The sequence below is a fragment of the Pelodiscus sinensis genome, chromosome 20 (genome assembly GCF_049634645.1).
Source record: "Pelodiscus sinensis isolate JC-2024 chromosome 20, ASM4963464v1, whole genome shotgun sequence".
Classification (NCBI taxonomy): Eukaryota; Metazoa; Chordata; order Testudines; family Trionychidae; genus Pelodiscus; species Pelodiscus sinensis.
This window is the reverse complement of record NC_134730.1, coordinates 26,446,454-26,470,862: the sequence shown is the minus strand read 5'-3', so window position 1 is coordinate 26,470,862 and position 24,409 is coordinate 26,446,454. Positions and strand designations below refer to the sequence as shown.

General features: G+C 48.0%; 1 protein-coding gene across 5 annotated transcripts in view; it reads left to right on the top strand.

Annotated features, from left to right (window-relative positions):
* The window catches only part of SLC39A11 (solute carrier family 39 member 11), a 309,601-nt gene that overhangs the window by 86,389 nt on the left and 198,803 nt on the right, over positions 1-24,409 (top strand). For 4 of the 5 annotated variants that reach the window (XM_075904010.1, XM_075904012.1, XM_075904009.1 and 1 more), the window contains one exon: positions 2,108-2,252. In XM_075904010.1, coding sequence (XP_075760125.1) covers positions 2,108-2,252 — 145 coding nt within the window. The remainder of the gene's footprint in view (positions 1-2,107; positions 2,253-24,409) is intronic. The other variant, XM_075904013.1, reaches the window with a different exon arrangement.

The following is a 24,409-nucleotide window of genomic DNA, read 5'->3' as shown; positions in this document are numbered from 1 at the left end:
TTCCCATGGCTGCTCTCGGAATCCAAGAGTCCAAGCCATGTTAGATCTCTCCTCTCTTGGGTAGAACTAAACCACTGATGCCCCATTCTTTGAACCATGATCCCTTTCTTGATGCTCCGTTCTTCCAGCCTTTGCTTTGTGAATACCTTGCCATCAGTTTGGCCTGTATGGTTAAACCCTTTAATGAATCGGGAACCTAAAAAGTGGTTCACTGTCTGATCATCTCTGTTCCGATGCGAGACATGCCTCTAACACACTATCCAATCTTCTCTCCCCTCTCCTGTACAGGCTTTCTGCTACCTTTTCCAAGCTGGAAATTGTATATTCGCTAAACAGCATAGCAAGCAGAAAGCTGTACTTAAACAGCATATGGTGGAGCAGTTTTGCCAATGAGATCTCCTGAAATTCAAGTTCTTTACTGCCACATATAGTCTTTTAGTTGAGTGTGTGGAGGTCCGGAGTGACATCTGGTGGCCTGTTGGTTTAACCTCCGCTGTGAATTTCCTATATGCTTGATGGTGGGCTTACGTCTCTGGGTGTGTTCTTTGCATCACAACTTTGCTGTCTCACAGGGACCTATTCCCAGGCCTATGCTATTGCAAGTTCCCACTGTTTACGGACTAGTCCATTTGGACTCCTTGCACGTCCAGCACTGAGCTGGAAACATGATATTGTGTTGTGCAGGTTCAGTGCGTTTCCTTTTTGGACAGTGTCTTCGTTTGCATGGTAGCCCTCTTCCTGAATCAAAAGGACCCGTTGTGCTAGGTACTGTACACACACGTTTTGGTTTTAGATGTGCACATTGTCTACCCCCCCACACACCTATGTGTGTTTTGAAAAACAGAAAATTGTCATGTCTGAATATTCTCAATGATAAAGGTACAATCATACTTTGGAAATAATTCGATACAGTGACATGATATGGGTCCTTATTTATTCTTTCCTTCTATTGCCAAATAAATATGTTCAGTTTTGAGTAACTTTTTTCTCCCTAATTGCCTGTGCTGCAAACTCAGGCCTCCATTGAGAGAGGCCTCCTTTTTCAGAAATGTGCATAAATACGTACTTAAGTTCTGTTGTGGTCAATGGGCATATGCAGAGGCTTAAAGTTAATGTGATTTTTGTGTTCTTCTGAATGGGAGAACCTTCCATCAAAACATGAACATTAAAGTATTCACATGCTTTGCCGATCAGGCCCTGAAAATCCAGCTTAAATATTTTCTGCCTCTATTCCTGATGTGCCGAGAGAGGTTTCACGTGCAGTTTTTGCCAAGCATATGCCAGAATCCAGCTCTTTCTCCTGTAGTATTATTGGCTCATCAGTGCTGACTGCAGTGCATGTTTTGTCAGCAAAGTAAAATACTGTATGTTTAGAGGTTTTTCTCTCTCTAGCTGCACTTGAATCACGTTCTGTATATATGTATATTTAAAAAAAGGTATTTGGAGTATGTTTTAAAACAACAATTTTGTACAGAATTTCAAAATACCAATGTTATGAGCGAGAAGTTGGGGTATTTTCACTATATATGGGCATGAAATTAGCATCCTTGTGTTCTTAAAATCTTGCCCCCCTGTAGCTTTTTGACTACCAGATCCATCACTGTGTACTGGGTGAAGCCAGTGCAGATACATCTGCAGAAAGCTTTAGGACTGCTTGAAGGATGGAATTAAAATTCTAGTTCTTATAAACCCACCACAAAAACAAAAAAATCTTAAAACTGCTGCTATGCGGAACCTGCCGTATGAAACGTGCCTGGCTTAGTTTTTAACAAGATCAAGTTTTTAATGCTGGCCCAGTTCATGGAAAGACGTACTCAAGGTTATCAGACTTCTCAATGCGGTTGATTCTGCCTCCTTGGTGTGCAGGGAAACCCTGCAGAGTGGGAGGTCTTCCTTTTGAGTTGGTTTGAATCCAAAACTCCAGGAGGTGTGATGCTTAAGCTGTGAAATCTGGAGGTTCCAACACACTGAGCGGTACCCTGAGCTGCCTTTAAAACCTCAGCAGATTCCAAAGTTGCCTTTGAGCTTTGGGAGGGTGGTGGGGTAGAAAGAGAAAGACGCACTCCTGCATGAAAACCATGTTCAATTTCCCTCTTATCCATTTCAGGGCATCACCGAACCTCCCCACGCAGCCTGGTCTCAGAGCTACGATTTGAGAGCAGTGAAAGAGAAGTATGATCCCGAGCCGACTTATCCCCAGGACTACGAGAATGAGCTCTCCATCCGGATAGGTAGAAGTGGGCTTCATTCAGGCAAGCATCCTGTCATATACCAACAGCACAGTTAGAAGAACTCAATTAAATTGGCTCATAGGGCATAATCGATATGCTTGAAATTTAATCAACCTCAGTGCACACGCGCGCTCTCTCGGTGTGGGCTGGCATCTCGGCCAAGAATCATTGCTGCTGTTTCTCCTTCAGTTCTCAAAACCACTTGCATGAATGATTAATAATTAGTCATCTAATTTGACAGTGAAACGAAATTCACGTACCTTGAGATAATAGTTTTTCAGCTGGGAAGGAGTGGGTGGCAGGGTCACTTTTGCTAAATCGTCTTGAGTCCCATTATAGCAATCCTCGTGATAGCTTGCTATAATTATGGGCCATGACCGATAATCACTTTATGGCTCCTTATTTTTGAGGCAAATAAAGCTTCTAGCACATGAAATGATAATGTCCCATCTTGGGGAACATTTGTTTCTTTTTAACAGTTTTTTTTAATGGGAATGTCTGATACAATTTTGTAATGTGAAAACCACGTTAAAGCGTCCCAGTTTTAGGTGTGTGTTTTCAGTACTCGTACAGCCCTGTAACGAAGATCAAGTGTTGTACCCGTGTCAGATCCAATGGTTCATCTACATGAGCTCTGGATCCTTCCCTTGTGGGAGGATTAACTTGATCGAGTAGGATTTTTCTTCTTTAGCTATTGTGCATCTGCATCAGGGAGACGAACGAACATAGTTTGAAAATGACCAGTGAAAAATAGTTCACTACTTTTGTATTTTTCTTGGGTTTAAGCATCTCTGGAACACTACCTGCTACCTCGATTTCTCCCCTCCAAGTTTGGGGATGGTAGCAAGTTAAATGATCCACGTGAGGGTTATCTGATATGACCCCTCCCTCTGGTGCATCTGGCATTGGCCACTGTCGGCAGACAGGATACTGGGCTAGATGGACCTTTGGTCTGACCCAGTCTGGCCTTTCTTATGTTCTTAAATAAAGAAGTGAATCTTTGTGCAAAGAATTGCATCAACTTCTTAGGTGGGGTTTTATTTTTTATTCTATAGTTGCATTTTTTTATGGAAAACTGCTTTGAACCAGAATTCTTTTAACTTTTTAAAATGTTAGACAGGGTTTTGAAAGGGGCCTAAGGGAGTTAGGTGTGCAGTTGCCAGGAGATTTAGATGCCTCATGTCTTTAAGCTCCTTTGAGAAATCCAGACTGAATCCACAGTTTCTATTACTTTGAAGCATTTAGCATGCTGGTAACTTTGTGTCTTAAATTGAATTTAATTGCATTCTTAATCATGCATCTTCCTTTACGTTCAGAACTGGTTTGTGCATGCATCTGCTTTTGGTTGTAAAAGGAACACCATGGAAGTCGTTTTGAGAACAGAAACTTTCCATTATGCATTGTTGCTTTGTGCTCTCTGGGGAAATTAAAAAAAAACAAAAACCAACTAGACCTCTACAACAAATCAATACCCTTTTATTCTCTTTAGTGATATTTTTCTTAGTTTTTTGCTCGTCAGAATGAACTTGCCATTTTCACATGTCAATAGTTTGATTGCCAAGAAGCCTGAGCGCAAATAGAGACAGACGGCAACTTGTAAATTAGCAGCTTTCCCTGAGTCCATGAAGAACTTACCAGCCGTGTTCTTGTGAAAACACTCAGGGCACAGAATGGGTCTTGTAGTAATCTACGTGGGGGCACGTCATGTACATTTTCAAATTAGTTGCTGTTGAATTATGAATTTAAATGTAACTTTAAAAAGCCCAAACAAGGAAGCTTCCCCAGCATGTCTTGATGGCTCTGCAATTGACTTAAAAGGAGCTACATAAAAAAAGATGATGGGGATCAGGAGAGTCTAGTGAGCGATTGACCTCATGCTAGTAAAACAGGAACCAACATGCTACTTCTGAATAAGCTGGGGAGGCGACGTTCCGGGAGTCATGGGCTCGAGGAACAGAGCAAGGGAACTTTCCTGAGTCCTAAACCCTGTCTCCCTTGTGGTTCTTGCCAGCTCACTGAGGCCCCGATTTTGCAAAATACGTAAGCATGTGCCAGACTTCAAATGCATGACTAAGGATCTGGGGGTTCTAGCAAATCGCAGATTGAATCAGAATCGGCAGTGTGATACAGCTGTGAACAAGGCGCTGCTGGGCTGTGTTAACAGGAGTGTCACGCGGAAGACACTGGAGGTAATTGTCCCACTCTATGTGGCATGCGTGAGGCTGCGGGTGTTGTGGTTTGTCCCAGGTTGGGGGCCATACTTGAGGAAAGCTGCAGACAAATTGGAGAGGGACCAGAGGAGAGCAACAAAAAATAGTCAAAGGTCTAGAAAACCTGCTCTCTGAGGGGAGGTTAAAAACACTGGGCATGTTTAGTCTTGAGAAAAGATGATCACAGTGGGGCCTGATAAGTGTTCGGATATATGTGAAGGATTGTTATACAGAAGAACATGATCAATTTTCTTCATGTCTACTGAAGGAAGGGCAAGAAGTAACGGGCTTAGAACGTAAGAATGGTCAGACCAAAGGTCCATCTAGCCCAGTGTCCTATCTTCTGACAGTGGCCAGTGCCAGATGCCCCAGAGGGAGTGAACACCACAGGGAATCCTCACGTAAACCCTCTCCTGTCATCCGTTTCCAGACAAACAGTGCTAGGGATACCGTTCCTACCCATTCTGGCTCATAGCCATTGATGGACTTAACCTCCATGAAACTATCTGCCTCTTTTTTGAATCCTGTTAAAGTCCTAGTCTTCACAACATCCTCCGGCAAGGAGTTCCACAGGTTGACTGTGCGCTGCGTGAAGAAAAATTGCTTTTTGTTTGTTTTAAACCTGCTGCCTATTAATTTCATTTGGTGACCCCTAGTTCGATGTTATAGGAACAAGTAAAGAACTTTTCTTTATTTACTTTTTCCACAGCAGTCATGATTTTATAGCCCTCTGTCATATCCCCCTCCCTTAGTCTCCTATTTTCTAAGCTGAAAAGTCCCTGTCTTTTTAATCTCTAGGGGTTGGGAATGGGCCCCATATGAAGAATAATTTTTGTTGCCCTTTTCTGAACCTTTTCCAATCCAGAATATCTTTTTTGAGATGAGGCAACCACATCTGTAGTCAAGGTGCTTCATCTGCGACAAAAGAGATTTTGGTTACGTATTAGGACAAGTCTCGGAGGGGTCACCGTGTTAGTCTGCGTCCACAAAAACAGCAAGAACTCCTGTGGCACCTAACAGATTTATTTGGGAATAAGCTTATGTACCAGGAATGCCCCTCTGCCATGTACATGGGCCAGGCTAAACAATCTCTTATGCAAACGGATAAATGGACACAGATGGACACTGAGAATGGGAACATACAAAAACCACAGGGGGAAAATTCAGATCCTTCTGGACACCCCAGTAAGAGATTTAAAAGTGGCCATCCTTCAACAAAAACACTTCAAAGAGAAAATGCAGAGGTGCAATTCATTGACAAACGCGGCACTGTTAATGTGGGTTTGAATAGGGACTGGGATTGGCTGGCTTACTACGAAATCAACCTTCCCTCCCTTAGTATTCACACCGCCACAGCAACTGGCACCATGACGGAATTGGCCTTGTTAACAGTGGCCCTCCGCTTGATGAGGTAACGCCCTTGTTTTCATGTGCTAGTATATTTACACCTACCTCCGTCATTTCCATTCCAACACGTCTGTCAAAATGGGTCCTTGCCCACGACAGCTCGGTTAGTCTTTAAGGTGCCACAGGACTCCTCATAGGAGGATAAACTTTCTAAGGCCACCTCTTCACTTCCCGGAAGATCGATGCCACGGTGTCGATCTTCCACAGTTCGGTTTAACGGGTGTAGTAACTGGAACGCCTGCTCCTCGCAAGGAGTCAGGGAAGCTGACGGAAGCGTTTGCTCCTGTCGACATCCTGCTGTGGAGATGGCGCCAAAATTCGAATGACAGTACGTTGGCTCCAGCGATGCTAGCTCGGGCTGCCCAGCATGTTTATTGGGCTCTGACTCAAGCTGGTGCTGATCTAGCTAGCTCCAAGTGAGCTGGAGTAGGGCTGCAACGCCTCCCGATTGCAGTGTGGACGCGCCCTTTGTGGTCATGAGTGTCTGCTGCCGACTCAGGAACTGGAAGGGTCCCTGGCAGAGCGGTCGGGGTCCAAAGCAGCTTGCAAAATCTCACCATGGAAATTCTGCTCTCTGTGAGTGCACGTTGCTGGCCTGTTGGGTGGGGGCAGGGTTAGCACATGGGAATGAAATAGTCATTACAGGGCTACTTTTGCAAAGTGCAGCATTTACTAGTTGGGGAGGTTCCATTAGGCGCATAAGCGTGTTGAGACATTCACCCCACACTCGACTTTCTGCTGAGCTTGGAAAAGCGCCATTTACAGCATGCAGGGAGGTTGGCTTTTTACCCCCCAATGAATCCAAACCGAGTGCCTCTGACTGGCTGTTTTCATATCGATTGAAGAAAACTCTAATGCTGAGTAGCGAGAAGATTTGTGCCACCGTGGCTGGAATCCTTTCTAGACTTTCCATTTACAGGCATGCATGCTCAGGTCCTTGGCAGAACCTCCACTGGACCAAATTCTGCTGCTACACCGGTGTGAATCTACATCAGTGTAAATCTGACTAAAGTGGAGTCACTCTGGATTTGCACCACTTAGGGGGTTATGTCAGTGTAAATCTAGAGAAGTGCACTGACTAAGTCACTCTGGATTTGCACCACTAAGGGGGCCGCACGCTTGGTAGCTTGTGTACGATGAGCATATTGCATGAACCAGGGTCCCTAGAATTCTCTACTTCCCCATCAAGCTAGCTGGGTGCCACTCTCCCCTCCGTTTTGGGATTCCTTGTAGCTCCCTCCGTTCATCCTTATTCTCCCCAGTGCCAGTGTCTCTGTGTACCTCTCATACTCCCCTCCCCTCCCCATGCCAAGGGCTGTGTGCACACCTCCCAGAACCATCTTTCTCTCCTTCCTTCTCCCCGTTATTTTTTTGGGGACAGAGCTGTCACTCAGGTTGTCCCTGTGTTCAATTTTATTGGGAGGGTGAACGAGGTGGAATACTGCCAGGTGTTAACGGGTACCCTCAGCAGATGACAGCAGCTCCATTGGTTCCCATTCTCCTCCATCCCCTAGTTTCCTCCACCCCAGATCAATCGGGTCCTGGCTGAAGATGCCTGGAAATTCCTGGACACTTTGGATCCGATAGGCTGTAGCATTCCGGAGTGACTCCGAACAGACAGAGAGACGCTGTCGAAGACCTCACAAACTCTTTCAAACTCCCTGCTGAATCTCTCCCAGCGGCTGCCTAGAATCTCGTTGTTAGGAAAACGTCAGGCTGCATTCTACCGGAGGACAATTCTCTGCATACATCTCTTCTGTTGCCGTTCCGTGGCTTGTTGCGAAGGGAGCTTGAGAACAGGCTTGTTCTCAGTTCATCTGTTTCCCCAGGCTCCATTCCCACTTGGCATCAGACGCAGAAGACTCAGTTTTCCTGTGGGCCCTGTTTTAAATGACTATTCCGAGGAAGAGCAGAGAAAGCAGAACTTTCTGACACGACAACGCAGTGGCATCTCAGCTAGTTATTTTTCAACGCTCCCCTCCCTCCCCGAGATCTCTGGTGAAACTCGCGAGAATTTGCGTGATGCTGGTCAGGCAGGAGAGGGGTTTAGCTGGGACGAGACGGGGCTGCATCACAGAGTGGCGCTGGGAATTTTTTGGGATACCTGGCTTCAAAACAAGGCAGGGATAAAGCTCCTGGCTTTGCCCTTCCTTTCCATTTCTCAGTAAAACAGCATCCTGCGGAGGGATGTGAATTGTTAACTGGTAAGCCTCGCCTTAATGGGTGACGCTTACCGGTTATGGTTAACTGGTGAGGGATGGGACAGCCTTCCCTCCCCACCCACCGTGGGCAGGGGCTGCTCCATCCCCGTGGGACCTGCCACAGGTGGAAGGGCACTACAACCCATCTGTGGTGGGTGGGTGGGGGTTGCTCCAGCCCAATCAGGCTGGAGCACCCCCCTCCTTCCCTCCCTGTTTAATCAGTTAACTGGTTATACATCCTGTTTAACCAGTTAACTAATTCGACAGGATATTACATCCCTAATCCTAGCTACTGCTGAGTGCTTGCTGCTTTCGTTGCTGTCCTGTCTGCATTCCCACGCACAGCTTTAAAGAGCCCTTGGGATGGGAAAGATGCTGCATCAATTACTTAAAAAAAAATCCAATTCTTTCCAAATGAGTGGGTGTGAAGTGGTCCCTTGGCATCTTTTAATATTGTGTCCTGCTGTTCTCGGCAGGGATCCCCTTTCAGGGCCTTTCTGTCAACACCTCCTTATCTTCTGGGGCCCTCCAGGATGAAATGTGGCCTGCAAAGTCTTAGCCCAATGTTAATTCCCCCCCCCCCCCCCCCCGGTCCCCTTTGGTTTTTGTTTCGATCTTTTCAACTGCTTTAAGTTTTATGGGAACTCTTATGAAGTGACAGTACCATGGTGGCTTTCCTGCAGAACAGGACCGGTGTGGGTTTTATTATGTGGAGAGAGAGGTTTCCTGAGAGGTGGCGAGGGGCGTGTGTGTGTGTTTCCTGAGAGGGGGGTGGGTGTGTGTGTGTGTGTGTGTGTGTGTGTGTGTGTGTGTGTGTAAACAATGACGAGTGTGAAGCAGTGTTCCCTGCATGCTGAGTGCTTGGGCGGCCACCCAGGAGAGATTCAAATGCCTCCCAGCTGATTCCACCCACCGTTGCCAGCAGCATGTGTTTCTATTGGTGGTATACATCTGCGCATGGCTGGGTGCACATCACAAAATTTATTCTGCACCTGGATGAAAAAAGTTAGAGCGAACACTGGTGTGAGGCATAATACCATATCCAGTTAGTGTGGTGGGGCAGGGGGCACTTCTGGTCTGTGGAGGCTGTCCTGGGCTCTCGAACGTCCAGTCGTCGACCAGGGGTTAATTGTCCACTGTGGATCCCTGCCACGTTGTCCGTGCCAGGATGGGGAGCTGGAGCGGGTGCTACCAGAATTGCAAAGATTCTGCCTCTTTGGGTAGCAGCTTCTCCCAATAGCCCAGGGAAGTGGATGGAGCCCCCCAGTTTGCTGATGCAGAATGTCGTGTCGGTGCCTGGGCGTTCTAGAATCCAGCCGTGTCTCTTGGTTCCGTCTGCGAGGTGCTGACTGTAGTGGAGGACAGAGGTGGCTGCACGGCAGACACGGGGTGTGATGCCGGATCCTGTGGGGGGGCTACCCGAGCTAGCTCTAATCTAGGGGCCTCGGGTATCAGAGATGTGAGTCTGCAGCATCATGGGCTTTAGCATAGGCTGTCCAAGCTCACTTAAAACCCGGTTTGATTACATGGGGGCTGGCCTGTGCTGCCCACAGCTTCACTGCTATGGTCCCTAAGCCAGTAAGACTAGGGCTACTGTGGACGTGTCTTCTGCAGCTACCATCACAACCCCCGGCTCCATTGCAGAGGGGTGCTGCAAGAGGCCGAGGTGCAATTGGAGCATTCTCATCCTACAGGATGTCTCATTTGACGCGAATGGGGCATTTTGACCAGGTCTCTCCCTGTGGCTCCAAGCAGTTCTCCAGCGCCATTCTCCATCCACCGCAGTGTGAGTGGAAACGACAGCCCCGGAGTTAAAAGATTCCACCCTAAACCCCTTGCACAGCAAATGCGACTCTCCCAATAGCCTCCTTTCCCGTGGGGAAGGAGCGTATGTTCCCCGGAGCTTGGCTAGTGTGCTCTGCTCCACTTTGACAGGATTCATTAGTTTAATAGGCTAATTAAACTCAGTGGGGACCCACGCTATGAATTCAGTTTGGCAAGCAAGGGTAGAAGATATGGAGATGTTTACTGTGGTGTGTGTCTCTTAATCAGTGAAGTAATTTCCCAAATTGAGTTTGCTAGCTCTGTGCAGTATATTTAGCTGGCTTAATTTCCGGCCTTCACCTGGAAACCCATTACTCGGGCTCTCAGTTCTATTTTTTATTCCATGTTCTGCAGCTGTTTCAATTAAGGGACCACTGGACAGCTCCTTTCCCACCCTTCCATCTCTTCTAATGCCGCCGTGCTGGACTCTTAGCGCAGTATGGGGAGAGTTCCCAATACAGTGCATGTGTCTCCATAGCCTAGAAGTGTTTGAGCAGCAAAGCCAAATAGAGGATCAAGTTGGAATGTGATCTCCCCTAGTCAAGCCGATCACGCGGCATATGCGACTTCCCAGAGGTGCAAGTGAGCACGAAGGTGCAATGACCATAGTCATGTGACATGCAGGATGGTAGCAACCTCAATAGCTTTGTGTGGGAGTGGATGTGGCATGTGCGGGAAGACGACCACGGACCATGCGTATGATTGCAGATGCAAAGTGACATGATGGAAGAGACACTGGTGTGCTTGCTTCTGGCTTCCCCCGGTGACCTGCCCCTGGCATCCTAGATGTTGACCATATCATTAAAATACCCAAACATCCTTCCTAGAGGCATGCATGTACACACTGCACTGGAGTACTTCCCTGTCTGTCTGTCTCCTGGCTTGGAAGCTGCCTGGCCTTTCACAGCTTCATCTCCAGAGAGTTAAAGGAACGTTTATAACATAAGAAAAAGGAAGACCATTCCTCATTCAAAAGTGGGAAATAGGGATGTTAGGGACTAGTCGATTCCCCCACCCTTGCTGCCTCTATCAGATAGAGGCAGCAAAGGGGGGAAAAAGGGGGGACTTCAAAGGGGCAGCTCCACACAGCTGAACTGGGGATCAGCTATGCAGCACTGCCCCTTTGAAACACTGCCTCAGCATTTCAAAGCGGAAGCTCCACACGGCTGAGCCTGGAATCAGCTGTGCAGCGCTGCCAAGCATGGAGCCTGGGATCAGCTGGGAAGTCCCCAGCTGACCCCAGGTTCTGGGGAAATGCCGTATGGAACCCACAGTCAGCTAGGAAGTCCACAGCTGATCCCAGGTTCTGCTGAAGAATCCCCAGCTGACCCTGGCTCCGTGGCATTTCAAATCGGCAGCGCAGCATGGAGACCTCAGGCTCCATGCTGCACTGCCGCTTCGAAGTGCACAAGAGCCCACTCTGGGGACTCTTGTATATTTCAAAGCTGGCATGCTGTGTGTGCAGCTTGGAGTCAGTGGGACTTCCCGCTGGCCCTGGGCTGTAGGCAGGGTTCTGCATTCCTCCTTTGAAATGTACAAGAGCTCCCTTCGGGGCTCTTGTACATTTCAAGGGAGGAATGCGGAAGTGCCTGTCGAGTAGTTGATGGAAATTCCATCGACTACTCCACTAGTCAATTAACCGTTACTTAACATCCTTAGTGGGAAATAGGTCTCAGCAGTATCCAGAAGAAACCCGTCCATCTCAAATTTCACTGCTGTGCGGTCTGAAATACTAATGCATCCAATACCTCTCCCGCTGGAGTGGACGCTTCTGCTTCATTCATTAAACACAGTAATTCATGTATTTTCTCTATGTGGTTTCTTATTTGAGTGGGGATGTGAATCACTTTTAACTACCCTGAGATTGCTGCATAGAAATGAAAGCCAGATTTCTGAAGCTCAAAGACCATAGGAATAATTAACTCAGGAGGAATTTCAGGTCAGAGGTATGAAAGCATATCCAGGACTTTTTTTTAAAGAGGGGATTTATTCACTTGGCAAAGTGAGGAGGATCAGTGCCTGCATTATAAAGATATTTTGAGGATAATGAAATGATTTGTAAAGCCATCACAAGAAAGATTTGTGTTGGCTTCACTGTGAGAGCAAGCCCTCATGAGTTATCAGGTGTTCCGAGATGCCAGAGGCTGCAATGTGAAGAACAAATTTAGCTCTCAAAAGGTCACCAAATGAAATGAAGAGGCAGCAGGTTTAAAACAAACAAAAGGAAGTTTTTCTTCGTGCAGCACACAGTCAGCCTGTGGAACTCCTTGCTAGAGGATTTTGTGAAGACCAAGACTATAATAGAATTCAGAAAAGAGCTAGATAGATAAATTCATGGACGGATAGGTCTGTCAATGGCTATTAGCCACGATGGGAAGGAATGTCCTTAGCCTCTGATTATCAGAATGGGTGACTGGGGAGGGATTGCTTGATGATTATCTGTTGTGTTCATTCACTCTGGGGCACCTGGCATTGGCTACTGTCAGAAGATCATAAAATCACGGAGTTGGAAGAGACTTCAGGTGATCTTCAAGTCCAATCTCAACTGAATCATCCCAGCCAGGGCTTTGTCAAGCCAGGACTTAAACACCTCTAGGGATGGAGATTCCACCGTCTTCCTATACTGTGCTGCCCAGTGCAGTAGTCTGGGAGCTGACCTTGTCTGTGAAGACAGAGGTAAAAAAAAAAAAAAGCATTGAGTACTTCCGCTTTTCCTACATCATCCATCACGAGGTTACCTCCCTTATTCAATAAGGGTCCCATATCCTCTCTGATTCCCCTCTTATTGCCAACAAGATAGACCACTGGGCTAGATGGACCTTTGGTCCGACAGTGTGACCATACTTACGTTCTCTCACCCGTACACAGTTTATAAACATTCCTCTTTCTGTGCTCCCTGGTCTTCTCTTTGTTTGGCTGAAAGTCGTGCAAAGCCCCATGACTGTGTCGTGCCATAAAGTGAGGAAACTGTTGTAATGTTTCCCCTCTGCTGTTGCATGAGCTGTCCATTTGGTAGCAGCTTGAGTGTGACTGGCAGGAAAGAGGCAGTTTTCAAATAGTACTGCTTTTGGACTTTCTTCCTCAGCCTTTGCTGGGGGTGCTTGGGAAGTGCTTTGGGCTGGCAGGCTCGGATTGCTTTTTGGTATTGAAACCCAACCCCGGGCGAGTACAAAATCCAAGAAGAAGAAGAAAAGAACCTATTCTGGTTACAGGGAAGTGAATATACGGGGGGGGGGGGGGGGGGGGGAGGGTATATTACAGAATAACAGTACATAGCACTTCTGCGGAGCTTTCTCTCTGCAAGGTGCTGAAAAAGAACCATTTTCACTTGAGTGTTAAGTGCCACCCCTATTTAGCAATGAAGGAAAGGAAAACTGGATTGGGGCGTTTATGACTTGATGAGAGCTTTGCCACTCACTGGGATTGCAATGGTGGGGTGCTTGAGGACTGGTCCTATAGCCTTTAGACCAGTGATGGGCGACCTGAGTGGCCCTCCTTCGTCTCCGTGGGCCACAAGATTGCATAACCAAGATGCTCTCCAGGGATAGGGCAGGGTTGTTCATTTTGCTCGTGTACCTAGAGTGTGCGGGGGGTGCCGGCTGAACCATAGCAGCGCCAGGATTGGGTGCAGAGGACATGCACGGCTCTCATGATGTTCTGTGCAATCAGCCCGCACCTCACTTCACGTGGCCTTGCTTTACATGCGTGTCACTTCAGTGATACCAGTAGGAAGAAAACCACATGGATGAAAACCAGCGGAATCTGGTTGGGCAACAGTCAATAAAACGTGCCATGGGCCACACGTGGCCTCCCGATGGGCCACAGGTTACCCACCGTTTCTAGACTGTGGTTCCTCAGATGTGGAGCCATCTGTTTAATGGGTGTAAGATCTGCTCCTTTCCCAGGCATGCCACCGGTGAGGGAGCAGCTGTCGAATAGGGCTCAGGCTGAGAATCTGTTGTCTGGGGGGAGGAGGGGAGAATTCCTGACAGCTTGGAGCAAAATGCAGGACAATGTAGCACTTTAAAGACTAACAAGATGGTTTATTAGATGATGAGCTTTCGTGGGCCAGACCCACTTCCTCTGGCCCACGAAAGCTCATCATCTAATAAACCATCTTGTTAGTCTTTAAAGTGCTACATTGTCCTGCATTTTGCTTCAACTACCCCAGACTAACACGGCTACATTTCTATCACTATTCTGACAGCTTGGAGGCTCTGGAAACTGGCTTTAAAAATCAAAACATTTTCCTGCTTGTGGGGAGGTGTCTTGCCTTTGGTGCTGTTGATCTCTGGAAACTGGCTTTAAAAATCAAAACATTTTCCTGCTTGTGGGGAGGTGTCTTGCCTTTGGTGCTGTTGATCTCTGGAAACTGGCTTTAAAAATCAGAACATTTTCCTGCTGCTGGCGCTTTTGCTGTCTTTCTCATCTGAGTTTGATTTTGATATATTTCAGTCGGGCTTTTCAGTGTGCTAAACCAGGACTGTTTGTCAGGGCCTCTTTCATGCACTTGGTGGTATATGGCACAGGATGACGGAATATGCCTTTTTCACGGAAAATCAATGTTTTATTTCCCCCACTAGGAAACTTTTCCAGATACAGATATTGATCGGGCTGATAAAAGCCGTGTTGGCGCAGTAATTGCTCTTTTAAATCATTGGCCCTGGTGGTGTGGATTTAGCTCCGTCTCCCCCGGAGAGCTTAGAAGGTTGATTATACACTGTTTGTTCAAAGGCTTACAGCGCAGGAGTAATCCAAAAAGCTGAGGGATTTCGTTCTACAAAACGGCAAAAGAAAACAAACCCCACACTTATTGAGTCTGACTTGTCAGGTCAGCTGACGGGATGAAAGCTGGTCTGAATATACTCTTTTACTTCTCTCGCTAATCTTTTCTGCCCCCATCTTTTGTCTGCGTGCTAGACGGACTAGTCTGCACAGCGTAATACCTAGTTCGTATCTAGTGCTTATCACCGGTAGTTCTCAAGGGGTTTTGTAAAGAAGGTCCGTGGCATGAGCCCTGTTTTACAGACGGGGAAGCTGTGGCAGGTAGCAATGACGTGAGTTGCCCAAAGAAACCCACCACGCAGTAACCAAGCTGGGAAGAGAGAACAAGTCTCCTACATTCTGCTACCTCCCTGTGATGTCCTCTGTGCCCAGATGGCTCCATCAGATGCTTCAATGGGGCAATCACCCCATAGCTCCCTGCCCAGAGTTGTGAAATCTGGTCTGCAGGTATCATTACTAAACACGAGTCCAGTTGTCATGCCTGTGTGCTCCTTGCCCCTCTCTGAGAAGTTTAATTGTGTTGTGGGAGTGGCTTCCCCAGCGGGAGTCAAGGCCCCACTGTCGTAGGCATTATAAATTCAATGAGCAAAAAATGGCTCCTGGGACCTTATAATCGAACATGTACAGTTTCCGAGGGTTTGATATGCATAGAGACTATTGCACGCAGGCTATCAAAGAAACCACCCGATGGCAAACCCTGGCACAGAATGGATTCCTAAAGCCAACCCGGTAAGAGAAAATCACTGTATGGGAACACAGGGAGAGTGGAAGTTGGAGCCTTGCTTTCTGCACTTGCCATGTTCTGTCTTTCACAAACATATTTCCTATGTAATAGATTTTAAAAAGTCTGAGCTAACTGGTTTTGGTCAGGTTTGAAAACCTCGCCGGCACTGTCTCTAGATGCAGTCTGAGTTGCAATGAACGTTGTGCTATTGCATGGGGACCCAGAAGTGAAACTGACCAGTCTAATTTCATGATGCTAACTTCATGGGAGGTGGGATTTTATGATTCTAATCCTCTACGGCAGGGGTGGGGAACATGTTTTGGGTCGGGGGCCACTGACCCTCAGTAAAATCAGTCAAGGGCCGCACACAAGTGAGAAACAACAAAAACTCACCCCTCACCAGCGTCGGGTCCCCAATGCTGGGTGGAGCCCCGAGTCTCGGGCCGGATCCAGGCAAGCCAGAGGCTTCATCCTGCTTAGGTTCCCACCCTTGCTCTAATGGGTGTCTAGACTTGAATTTTGAATTGTGTTAATTCACAGAATTGTAAAGTCTGGTGTACACAGGGTGAATATGTTCATAGATGGGTTTACTCCTCAGCTGAAGTCCATGAACAAACATCTGAGAGAGAGTCTACATTAGGATTTATACCAGTCATGTTTATACACAACTTAAAAACTCAAGTGTAGCTGGACCGTAACTTACAGTGAGTTGCACAGGTAAAGAAACTTCAGGCTGCACGTTTAATCTGTCATTGTTCCCTGGAAGGTAGTTTTTGGTTAAATATTGTGGCACCTAACAGGCAGGGGCAGGATACATAAATCAGAAAGGTTCTTAATAATTAGTGTTTTTGCAGCATTCAAAATATCATGCCACAAGAGACGAATCGTGCTGCTGGAGAAGTGTCAATGAGTCACTCTCCAAAGAGACTCCGAGGGGTCAACGTGTTAGTTTGTCTGCAGAAATAACGAGGAGTCCTGTGGCACCTCATCAATTAACCGATTGATTTAGGCATCGGCTTTCGTGGGCCAAAACCACTGCAGATGCAAAGAAGTGAGCTGTGCCCACGAGAGCTGCGGGTACCATCTACATGTTTTGTTTAGTCTTTAAAGTGCTACCGGACTGTTTGTTGGTTTTTAAGTGTATTTGAATACACTTGGATCTTCTTCTGATAATCCCTTTTTGCTCTCCTCCCGCTTCCCCCCCTGCACCCAACCATGGCCTTTTCTCCCCCCCCCCAGCTGCCGTAGCCAGGGGCCTCCCCCCCACAGCCACTCCTTCTCCCCCCTGGAGTTGCCAGGGTTCTTTTCTCTCCCCGCCCCTCAGCCAACAGGGGCCTTTTCTCTTCCCCCAGAACCACTCCTCTCTGGTCTCCAGGGAACTCTTCTCTCCCCCCAGCTGCTCCCCTCTGGCCCACAAGGGCCCTTTCTTCCCCCCAGTATCGCCTCCCCCCACGGCTGCCCAGGGGTTTTTTTCTCTCCCCTCCCCCCCCAGCCACTCCTCTGGCTACCAGGGGCTTTTCTCCCCCCGGCCTCCCTCCATTCTGGCTGCCAAGGACCTTTATTCTCCTCCCCACCCTCTGGCCCTGTGGCTAAGGGCCGGGAGAGGGGAAAGTGTTAGGGGTAGGGGTGCTGGCAGGCAAGATGGCCGATCCCCAGCCCGGCTGGCCACTAGCTTGGTGGTGCGGCTGCCCCCAGTGGATTCTCTCACTATCGCGTCCCTCCGAACAGCCCCTCCCTTTGCGTGTTATGGAAAGCAGTGCCTTTTCCGGGGCTTCCCATTGTCCTGGCACATCCAACCCCGGACCTTGCTTTAAGTTAGGAGAGGAGGATGCTGTCTGCTGAATTTGGTGGCCCTAGATCTTACCGTTCAGGAGGAGTTCTTGAACAAACGGATTTACAGACCAACTCACAGACAGATGCACACACCTCTAAAAATTGTAGAGACGTATCCCTACCTCTTCTGAGGACGTAATTTTGACCCACAAAAGCGTGACCTGTAAGGTGCCCCAGGACTCCTTGTTATTTATCCAAACAGAACTGACCCAGATCCTTAGCCTCTGACTTGAATGTAAGCTCATTTCATAAGCTGTGGATCCAGGTTCGCTTAGCTCTAGGCACACCGAGACCGTGCGGGGCTGCCTTGCTGAGTTTTGTTAGCCTCTTCGGTTCTCCTTGGATGCCAATATATGCTGCTTCCTTAATGGTACTTGCCCTGCGGGTTCGTGAGGGCCTGTGCCTGGCTGCTTTGCAGCATGCAGATTGGCAACCCGCAGCAACGAGGTGGTGGGAAACCACGTGCCAGCCCTCCCACGCCGTTGGGCAGTGCTGAGCTGTTTCAGCATCCTGCAGGTTCCTAATCGAGGCCGGGCCCTTCCTGCCGATTCCAAGACAAAGAGCACAGCTGGTGTGTGGAGCCTTGCGTGGTGCCCTCGTTGTTCTGTTGTACAAATATTGGGATGAATTTTTGTCCTCCGCATGCAGAGATGCACAGAAGAATGCTGGCTAAAGCCCAGAGCAGAGAAATCGAATGTACAGCACAGCAGTGCACCTCCAGCGTAGAGATGCACGGCAGGGACGGCTGTATTCAGAGGACTGAGGCTTTGCATAAATATACACAACACCAGGTTACTTCTCCAAAATATTATCCAACCCCCTGGAGCTGGTGGTAATTCCAGATTGGACTTTCTGCTGAGGAGTGGTCTGTAATGCTGACTAAGCTGACCAGGGTGGCAAGGTTGTAACAGGGACAGAATGAGAGGCGGTGCCAAGCCCCCACACTCATTCCACTTATTTTTACATGTACATTTTGGTGGTGCCCTTGGGCCAACTGCATCTGGCTCCATTGTTTTGCGCAGGTTATAAACACAAGGGAAATGAGTCACTGACCACAGCGCTTACGATCTTTGTCCAGATGTGAACCATAGTTTTAGCAGACTGCCCTTCCCTCTCTTGTGGTTTAATTGAAATGTAAATATCTGGGATCCTGTTTCTGCTAGCTTTGAAGTACTCTGTTGATGGCCCAGTGAATGAATCAGTGAGCTTTTCCTGAGGCCACGTCTCCACTTACCATAGGATCGATGCTCTGGCGATCGATTTTTTTCCGGAGTTCGATTTAGCAGGTCTAGTAAAGACCCACTAAATCGATTGCAGAGGGCATCCTCCTTGGTGCCAGAACTCCTGCTGTTACAAGGTGCAAAGGAAGTTGACGGAAGCGTTTCTCCTATGACCTCCCACTGTGGAAATGGCACAGGTATGTGTGGCTTAAGGTACATCAACTCCAGCTATGTTATTTACATATTGTCTATTGTTTAAAAAAAAAAAAATGATGGGGATGATATGGGTTTGTTCTTGACTCTGGCTCATTGCATTGCTCTATGACCATGTGCAACTTGCTTCAACTTCGTGTCTCAGTTTCTTCATTTACACATTAAACTTTGCTATACCTACCTTCCAAGAGGACTGGCTAATGATTTCCATGTTTATTAAGTACTTTGAGATCCTTGGACAGAGTATGCTAGAGATGTGTAAAATTATTATCATTTCCAGATCCAGGGGGTTTGGATAATATTTTTGAGAGGTATCTGGTGTTCTGTATATTTATGCAAAGCTGCAAAATCTTCTGAAGTGGAGCCACCACTAACGTGCACGTCCAGGAGGCTTCAAACATAAACGAGATAGAAATATGTTAAAAAAAAGAATATTTTGCATACATGCATTCCTGGCAATCCCCTGAAAGAGACAACTGGATTCAAAGGGTACTGTGGTACGTGGAATCAGCATATATGTGACGAGATCTACGCAGCAAAGATTTCCACTCTTAAGTTATGCTATCATTTTGCTCGAAATGGTACGTACTGTAGAATTTGAAAAGCAGCAATACAGCTTAGGGCTATGTGTGGGCATGTCTGGGCTTGTGGTGGCAGAGGGGGGGAAAAGCCTCTTTCAGGGTTGGGTTTTATCTGAGCTGTGCTCCCACCTTTTAAAGGAGAGTTATTTACTCCTTCCCATAGCTCAAGAATTAGGAGTCACCAAATAAAATTGATAGATAGCAGGTTTCAAACAAACCAAAGGAAGTATTTCTTCACACAGCACACAGTCAACTGGTGGAACTCCTTGCCAGGGGATGTTGTGAAGGCCAAGACTATAGCAGGGTTCAAAAAAGAGCTAGATTCATTCATCAATGGCTATTAGCCAGGATGGGCAGGAACGCTGTCCTTAGCCTCTGTCCCCGTTAGTCATCGCAGCGTTTATGGGGAGTAGCTCTTCTCCCACAGACCTGCAGTCATCAAGGTTACCTTGTTTTGCAGGAGCGTTTCGTGTTTTTAAATGCAGGAGCAGTAAATTCGGAAGGTTGTCTTTTCTTTCCCTTTTAAATACTATCGGTATTGATGCTGGGGCAGGATTATTTCAATTTCATGTGAAAAGTGTTCAGGAACCGCTCCCCGCCCCCAAAGCACAGTGTCATTGTAAAACAGGAGCAAGAACCAGATAAGTTTCATAGCTGTAAACTTTTGCCTTGCCCTGCTGTTTTCCTGATGTCCTTTACGCTAGCAGGTAGGGATGTGAAAGTGTGACGATGTACACGGTTAACCGATGAGCCTGGCTCCACCCCAACGTAGGCGGGAGCTGGTGCATGCTGGGAGCCGGCTTTTAAAAAGCCAGCTCCCTGAGCGTCCTGGCTCCCGTAGATCCACCTGCCCATCTCCCCGTGCTGCTGACTTTGTATCAGAGACAAGAGTGCGGGGGGCAGGTCAGGTGGTAGCTGGTGTTCCTGGGGAGCCGGCTTTTAAAAAGCTGGCTCCTCATGAGCACCAGCTCCTGGGGAACCGCCTGCCCTTCGCCCCTTGCGTGTAACTGTGTAACCACTGAAATTGTCATCTACTTGAATAAATGCGTTTTAACATCCCTACTAGTAGGAAGGGTACAGGGCACCTGCAGCTCCTTCCAGCCGAATGTTGGCTTCTGGAAATAGAGGATGTTTCTGGCTCTCAACGTTCGTCGAGCTTCAATTCACCTCCACCTTTTCCAAATCTGTGCTCCGTAAATGCCCCAAACTGCAGTCCTTGTAAAATAAGGCACATGTGGGCCGCTCTGCTTAGTTAATAAGGTAACGAACCACTAATCGGAACTCGGCTTTCCTGCTGACTCCCAGTGTAGCTGCTGTTCTAAGCTCCCCAAGCTCCAGTGGGGAATAGTCTCACAGCAGGATTCTGTGTTGATCAACTGAGTTTTCAATGTCAAATGGGCTACAGAAGTGCCAAGCGTTAGTCGGAGCGTTGAGCGCTGTCAGAGTTACTATTGTGAAAACATCTTAAAAGAATGCCCCCCCTCCCTCAAAAAAAAAAAAAAAAAAAACCCAGGCTAGCTCGACCCCGATTTTGGTCCAGAAAAGGGTCGGGTTTGTTACTTCCTAATGGGCTATGATAGGTTGTGTTACCCCTTTTTCAAGTGTATTAATCACTAGACGATTGGCTCCGCATTGCTTGGGTCCTTAACTCTATCCACTTTTGTTTGGAAAAGAAAATGAAAATGTCCGTGCGTCATTGAAATCATCGCTCGGGGGTGGGGCTGGGGAGGAGGGGCTCAGGGTGCAGGCTGCCCTGGGGGGAGAGAACAACCCCAGGCCTCTCGCTTCAGCAGCTTGGGGCCAGGTGAGAAGCACCTCTCCACGGCCACTGCAGCTGCAGGGGGCGCAGCCCGGGCAGGGTTGTGTGTTTCTGTCTGGGGCAGAGGCAGATCCAGGTTTGTCTGCCCCCTTCACTCTCCAGCCAGAGTGAGGAATGCAGCAAACTGTGCACTTTCCCCTCGCTCCCTGATAAAGGGGAACAGCCAGCAATGGGGCGGGAGGAGGGAGGGAGAGCTCCAGCCCCCTCCACCGTCCCTAGTGGGAGCCTGGGTGTGGGAGGCTCAGGGTTGGGGCAGTCCAGAGGTGTGGGGGCCACACCTTCAGCCAGCCCCTTTCACCTGCCTGGTGATTGTGTCTCTTCCGTATGGTTTTGAGAGACACAATCCCATTCCAGGCACATCCAAGCCCCGAGCTTGCCCGAAGTTAAGAGCTTGGTGGTCCTAGCTCTTCCCGTTTAGGTGGAGTTCTTGAACAGGTAGAGACACACAAACTCTTTCAAACTTCTAGTAGCTTGTAGGGATGTGAAAGGTTATGGGTAAGCATCGCCCTTAACAGGAGCAGCCCCCGTCTGTGGCAGGCCTGGCCCACCATGGACAGGGGCTGCTCTGGTAAATTAAGGAGCCGGTGGCAGTCCCAGTCTCTGCGCTGGGGCTGGTAGCGGGAGCCCTGTGGGTCGGGGGCTGCTCCTGGTGGGCTGGAGCGGCCCCTCCGCCCAGATCCCGCTTAATCGGTTCACTGATCAACTGAGATTTTACATCCTTAGTAGATTGTGGTGAGAACATGCCCCAGTTTGTCCCACTTTGCTGCCTGTGGCAAGGAACCGTTCTGGAGGAGAAATGTGCCCAAAGCAAGGGAGTTCTGTGCGTGCGACGTGACTCAGCCTTCCCCTGGTGATTACAGTAATTCCTCATGTAACACTATAGCTGTGTTTCAGAAAATGATCATGTTAAATGAAAACGTGTTATGCAGGGTCAATTTCCCCATTGAAAATAGTGGAAAAGGTGGGGGAATCCAAGTGGTGGCGTCTGTTGGGACTGGGACAAAAGGTTGGGTGAGAAAGGGGACTGGGTTACAGCAGAGAGGGGAGGTGTTTGGCTCTGGGGAAGGGAAGGGGAGGAGAGGGGAGGGGGATTGGGTTGGGGGTATGCCCCTGTGACAGGTCTGTTGGGACCCGCACTGCGTCTGGCGAGGGGGGGTCACCGGGGATTGGCGCGGCGAGTGGCGAACCCTCCACTACTTCGCAGGGAGGGAGAGGAAGCCCCACGCAGCTGCCAGTGACGGGCCAGCTGGGGAAACCCAGCCGCTGGTCTGCAAGCGGGGGCAGAGGAGAGGGGGTAAGGCATCGGGCAGGGGGAGTCAGCAGGGAACGGCACGGCGAGCAGCGAACCCTCCGCCACTTTGCAGGGAGGCGGGAAGCCCTGCGCAGCCACCGGCAATGGGCCGGCTGGGGAAATCGTGTTGTTCTGGGGACGGTCGTGTAATTCAAAAAACGTTCCCTTAAAAAAAAAAATCGTGCTATTGCGAAAACGTGTTAAGCTGACACATGTTAAATGAGGAATTACTGTATATGAAGAGCCTGGTCTTTGCGGCTAAATCAGCACTTTCAAGGTAAAAATATACACATGGGCTTGGCTTCAGCTGTTGAACTCTGGTCTATAAACACACAAGCTTCGGTTCCTTGTAATAAGCCAGCCGCAGGCATGCGGCCGCTTTGAGGCACCGAGCGAGGGGTGGAAGGATGTTGCCGACAGTGGTGATCTCTCAGAAATTGAATCCAGTTGCCTCTGTGTCAATATTTTAATGCCCTTTGCTTGGGCAGGTCTGGGAGTGGATTGTAGAGCCCGCAAAGCCACGGGTGTCCAGATGTGGATATCCACAGCTCATTTTTTTGCAGAGATGGATGTAGATACAAATTTTACATTCAGAGCCCAGCAAATTTGCAGAGATCCACGTTACGGCCGCGTGTCCGGGTATCCGCATTTGCAGGAGTGGATATTGGCGGTTCGTTTTTGCAGATGCGGGTACAAATTTTGTCAATATTGTCTAGCAGCATTACCAACAATTTCACTGCTTACTGGGCTCTGAGAAGGCATATAGGGGTCAATTAGAGCGGAAGAACAGCACAGAACACTGAGAGCCAGGACTGGTGGCTGTAGACAAACTTGATGGGAAACTTGGCCACACCCATGATAAGTGGACATCCAGCTAACTAAAATCATGCCAGACCATGGATGTTTCTGGACCAAAGAGTGCCGGATTAGAGAGGTTCAACCTATAGTTATCAGCAAGTTAATTAGTGTAAGGAGGGCACCTTATTTGCATAAGACAAGACCTTAGGACTTTTCAGGGTCAGGGCTCTAAAACTGCAAAAATAACACATTTCTGTTAGTCTCTTAGGCTACGTCTACACTGCAATGCTATTTTGGGATACTAGAGTATCCCGAAATAGCTATCCCGCATCTTCACAGCAAGCCCGTTATTTCAAAATATAACGGGCTCGCTATTCCGACGTTCCTGAAAACCAAATTACGATCTAAGGTATTCTGAAACAAGATGGAAATAAGATATGCAATTTGCGTAGCTCAAATTGCGTATCTTATTTTGAGATACGGTGCAATGTAGATGCACCCTAAGATGCTACAGGACTCCTGGTTTAAAACAACAACGAGTAGACCTGTTGTTTTTGCAGATACAGACAGACACGGCTACTCCCCTGAGACTAAAACCAAGTAGTTATTCTTACAGCTCTGCAAATCTGCAACTATCCACTTTATATCCACAGGCATCCATATCCAGGATTTTACATCCCTGGTCTTAATTTGCATACTTGGTGGTGCACAGAAACACAGGCATTGCCAACACTAGATCAGACCTAAGATTCATCTTCCCCAAAATCATCTGTCCGATGGCAGCCAGCATCAGATTTTTCAAAGGATATAGTAAGCACTCTACACGAGCAGACGTGGGATAGTCTGACTCTCCTATTGGGTCTCATCCTGGTCTCTAATAGCTAAACATTGGCTTCAGTGCCAAAGTGGGAGGTTTTTATCCCTTCTGCAAAAATTAGAATTCATTTTGATAACTCAGGATATGCTTGCTTAGAAATGTCCAACCCCTTTTAAATCTTGGCCTCATTGATTTCATGTGGCAGTGAGTTCCACAGTCTAATTATATATTGTGCAAAAAAGAAAGGCCCTTTTGATCTTTTTGAATTTCCCACCTTTTACTTTAATTGAATGTCCCCTGGCTTTTCTGTCCCAATTATGTGTCATCCTGTCACCATGTCTCTGTATCAAGTTCCCTTATTCCTTCCTCCCTGCCTCCCCCACACTGTGCATGCACTCCATGAGATCTTTCACTGCAGGAAACAAGCTGCAGTGATCAGACCTCTAAATTTCCTC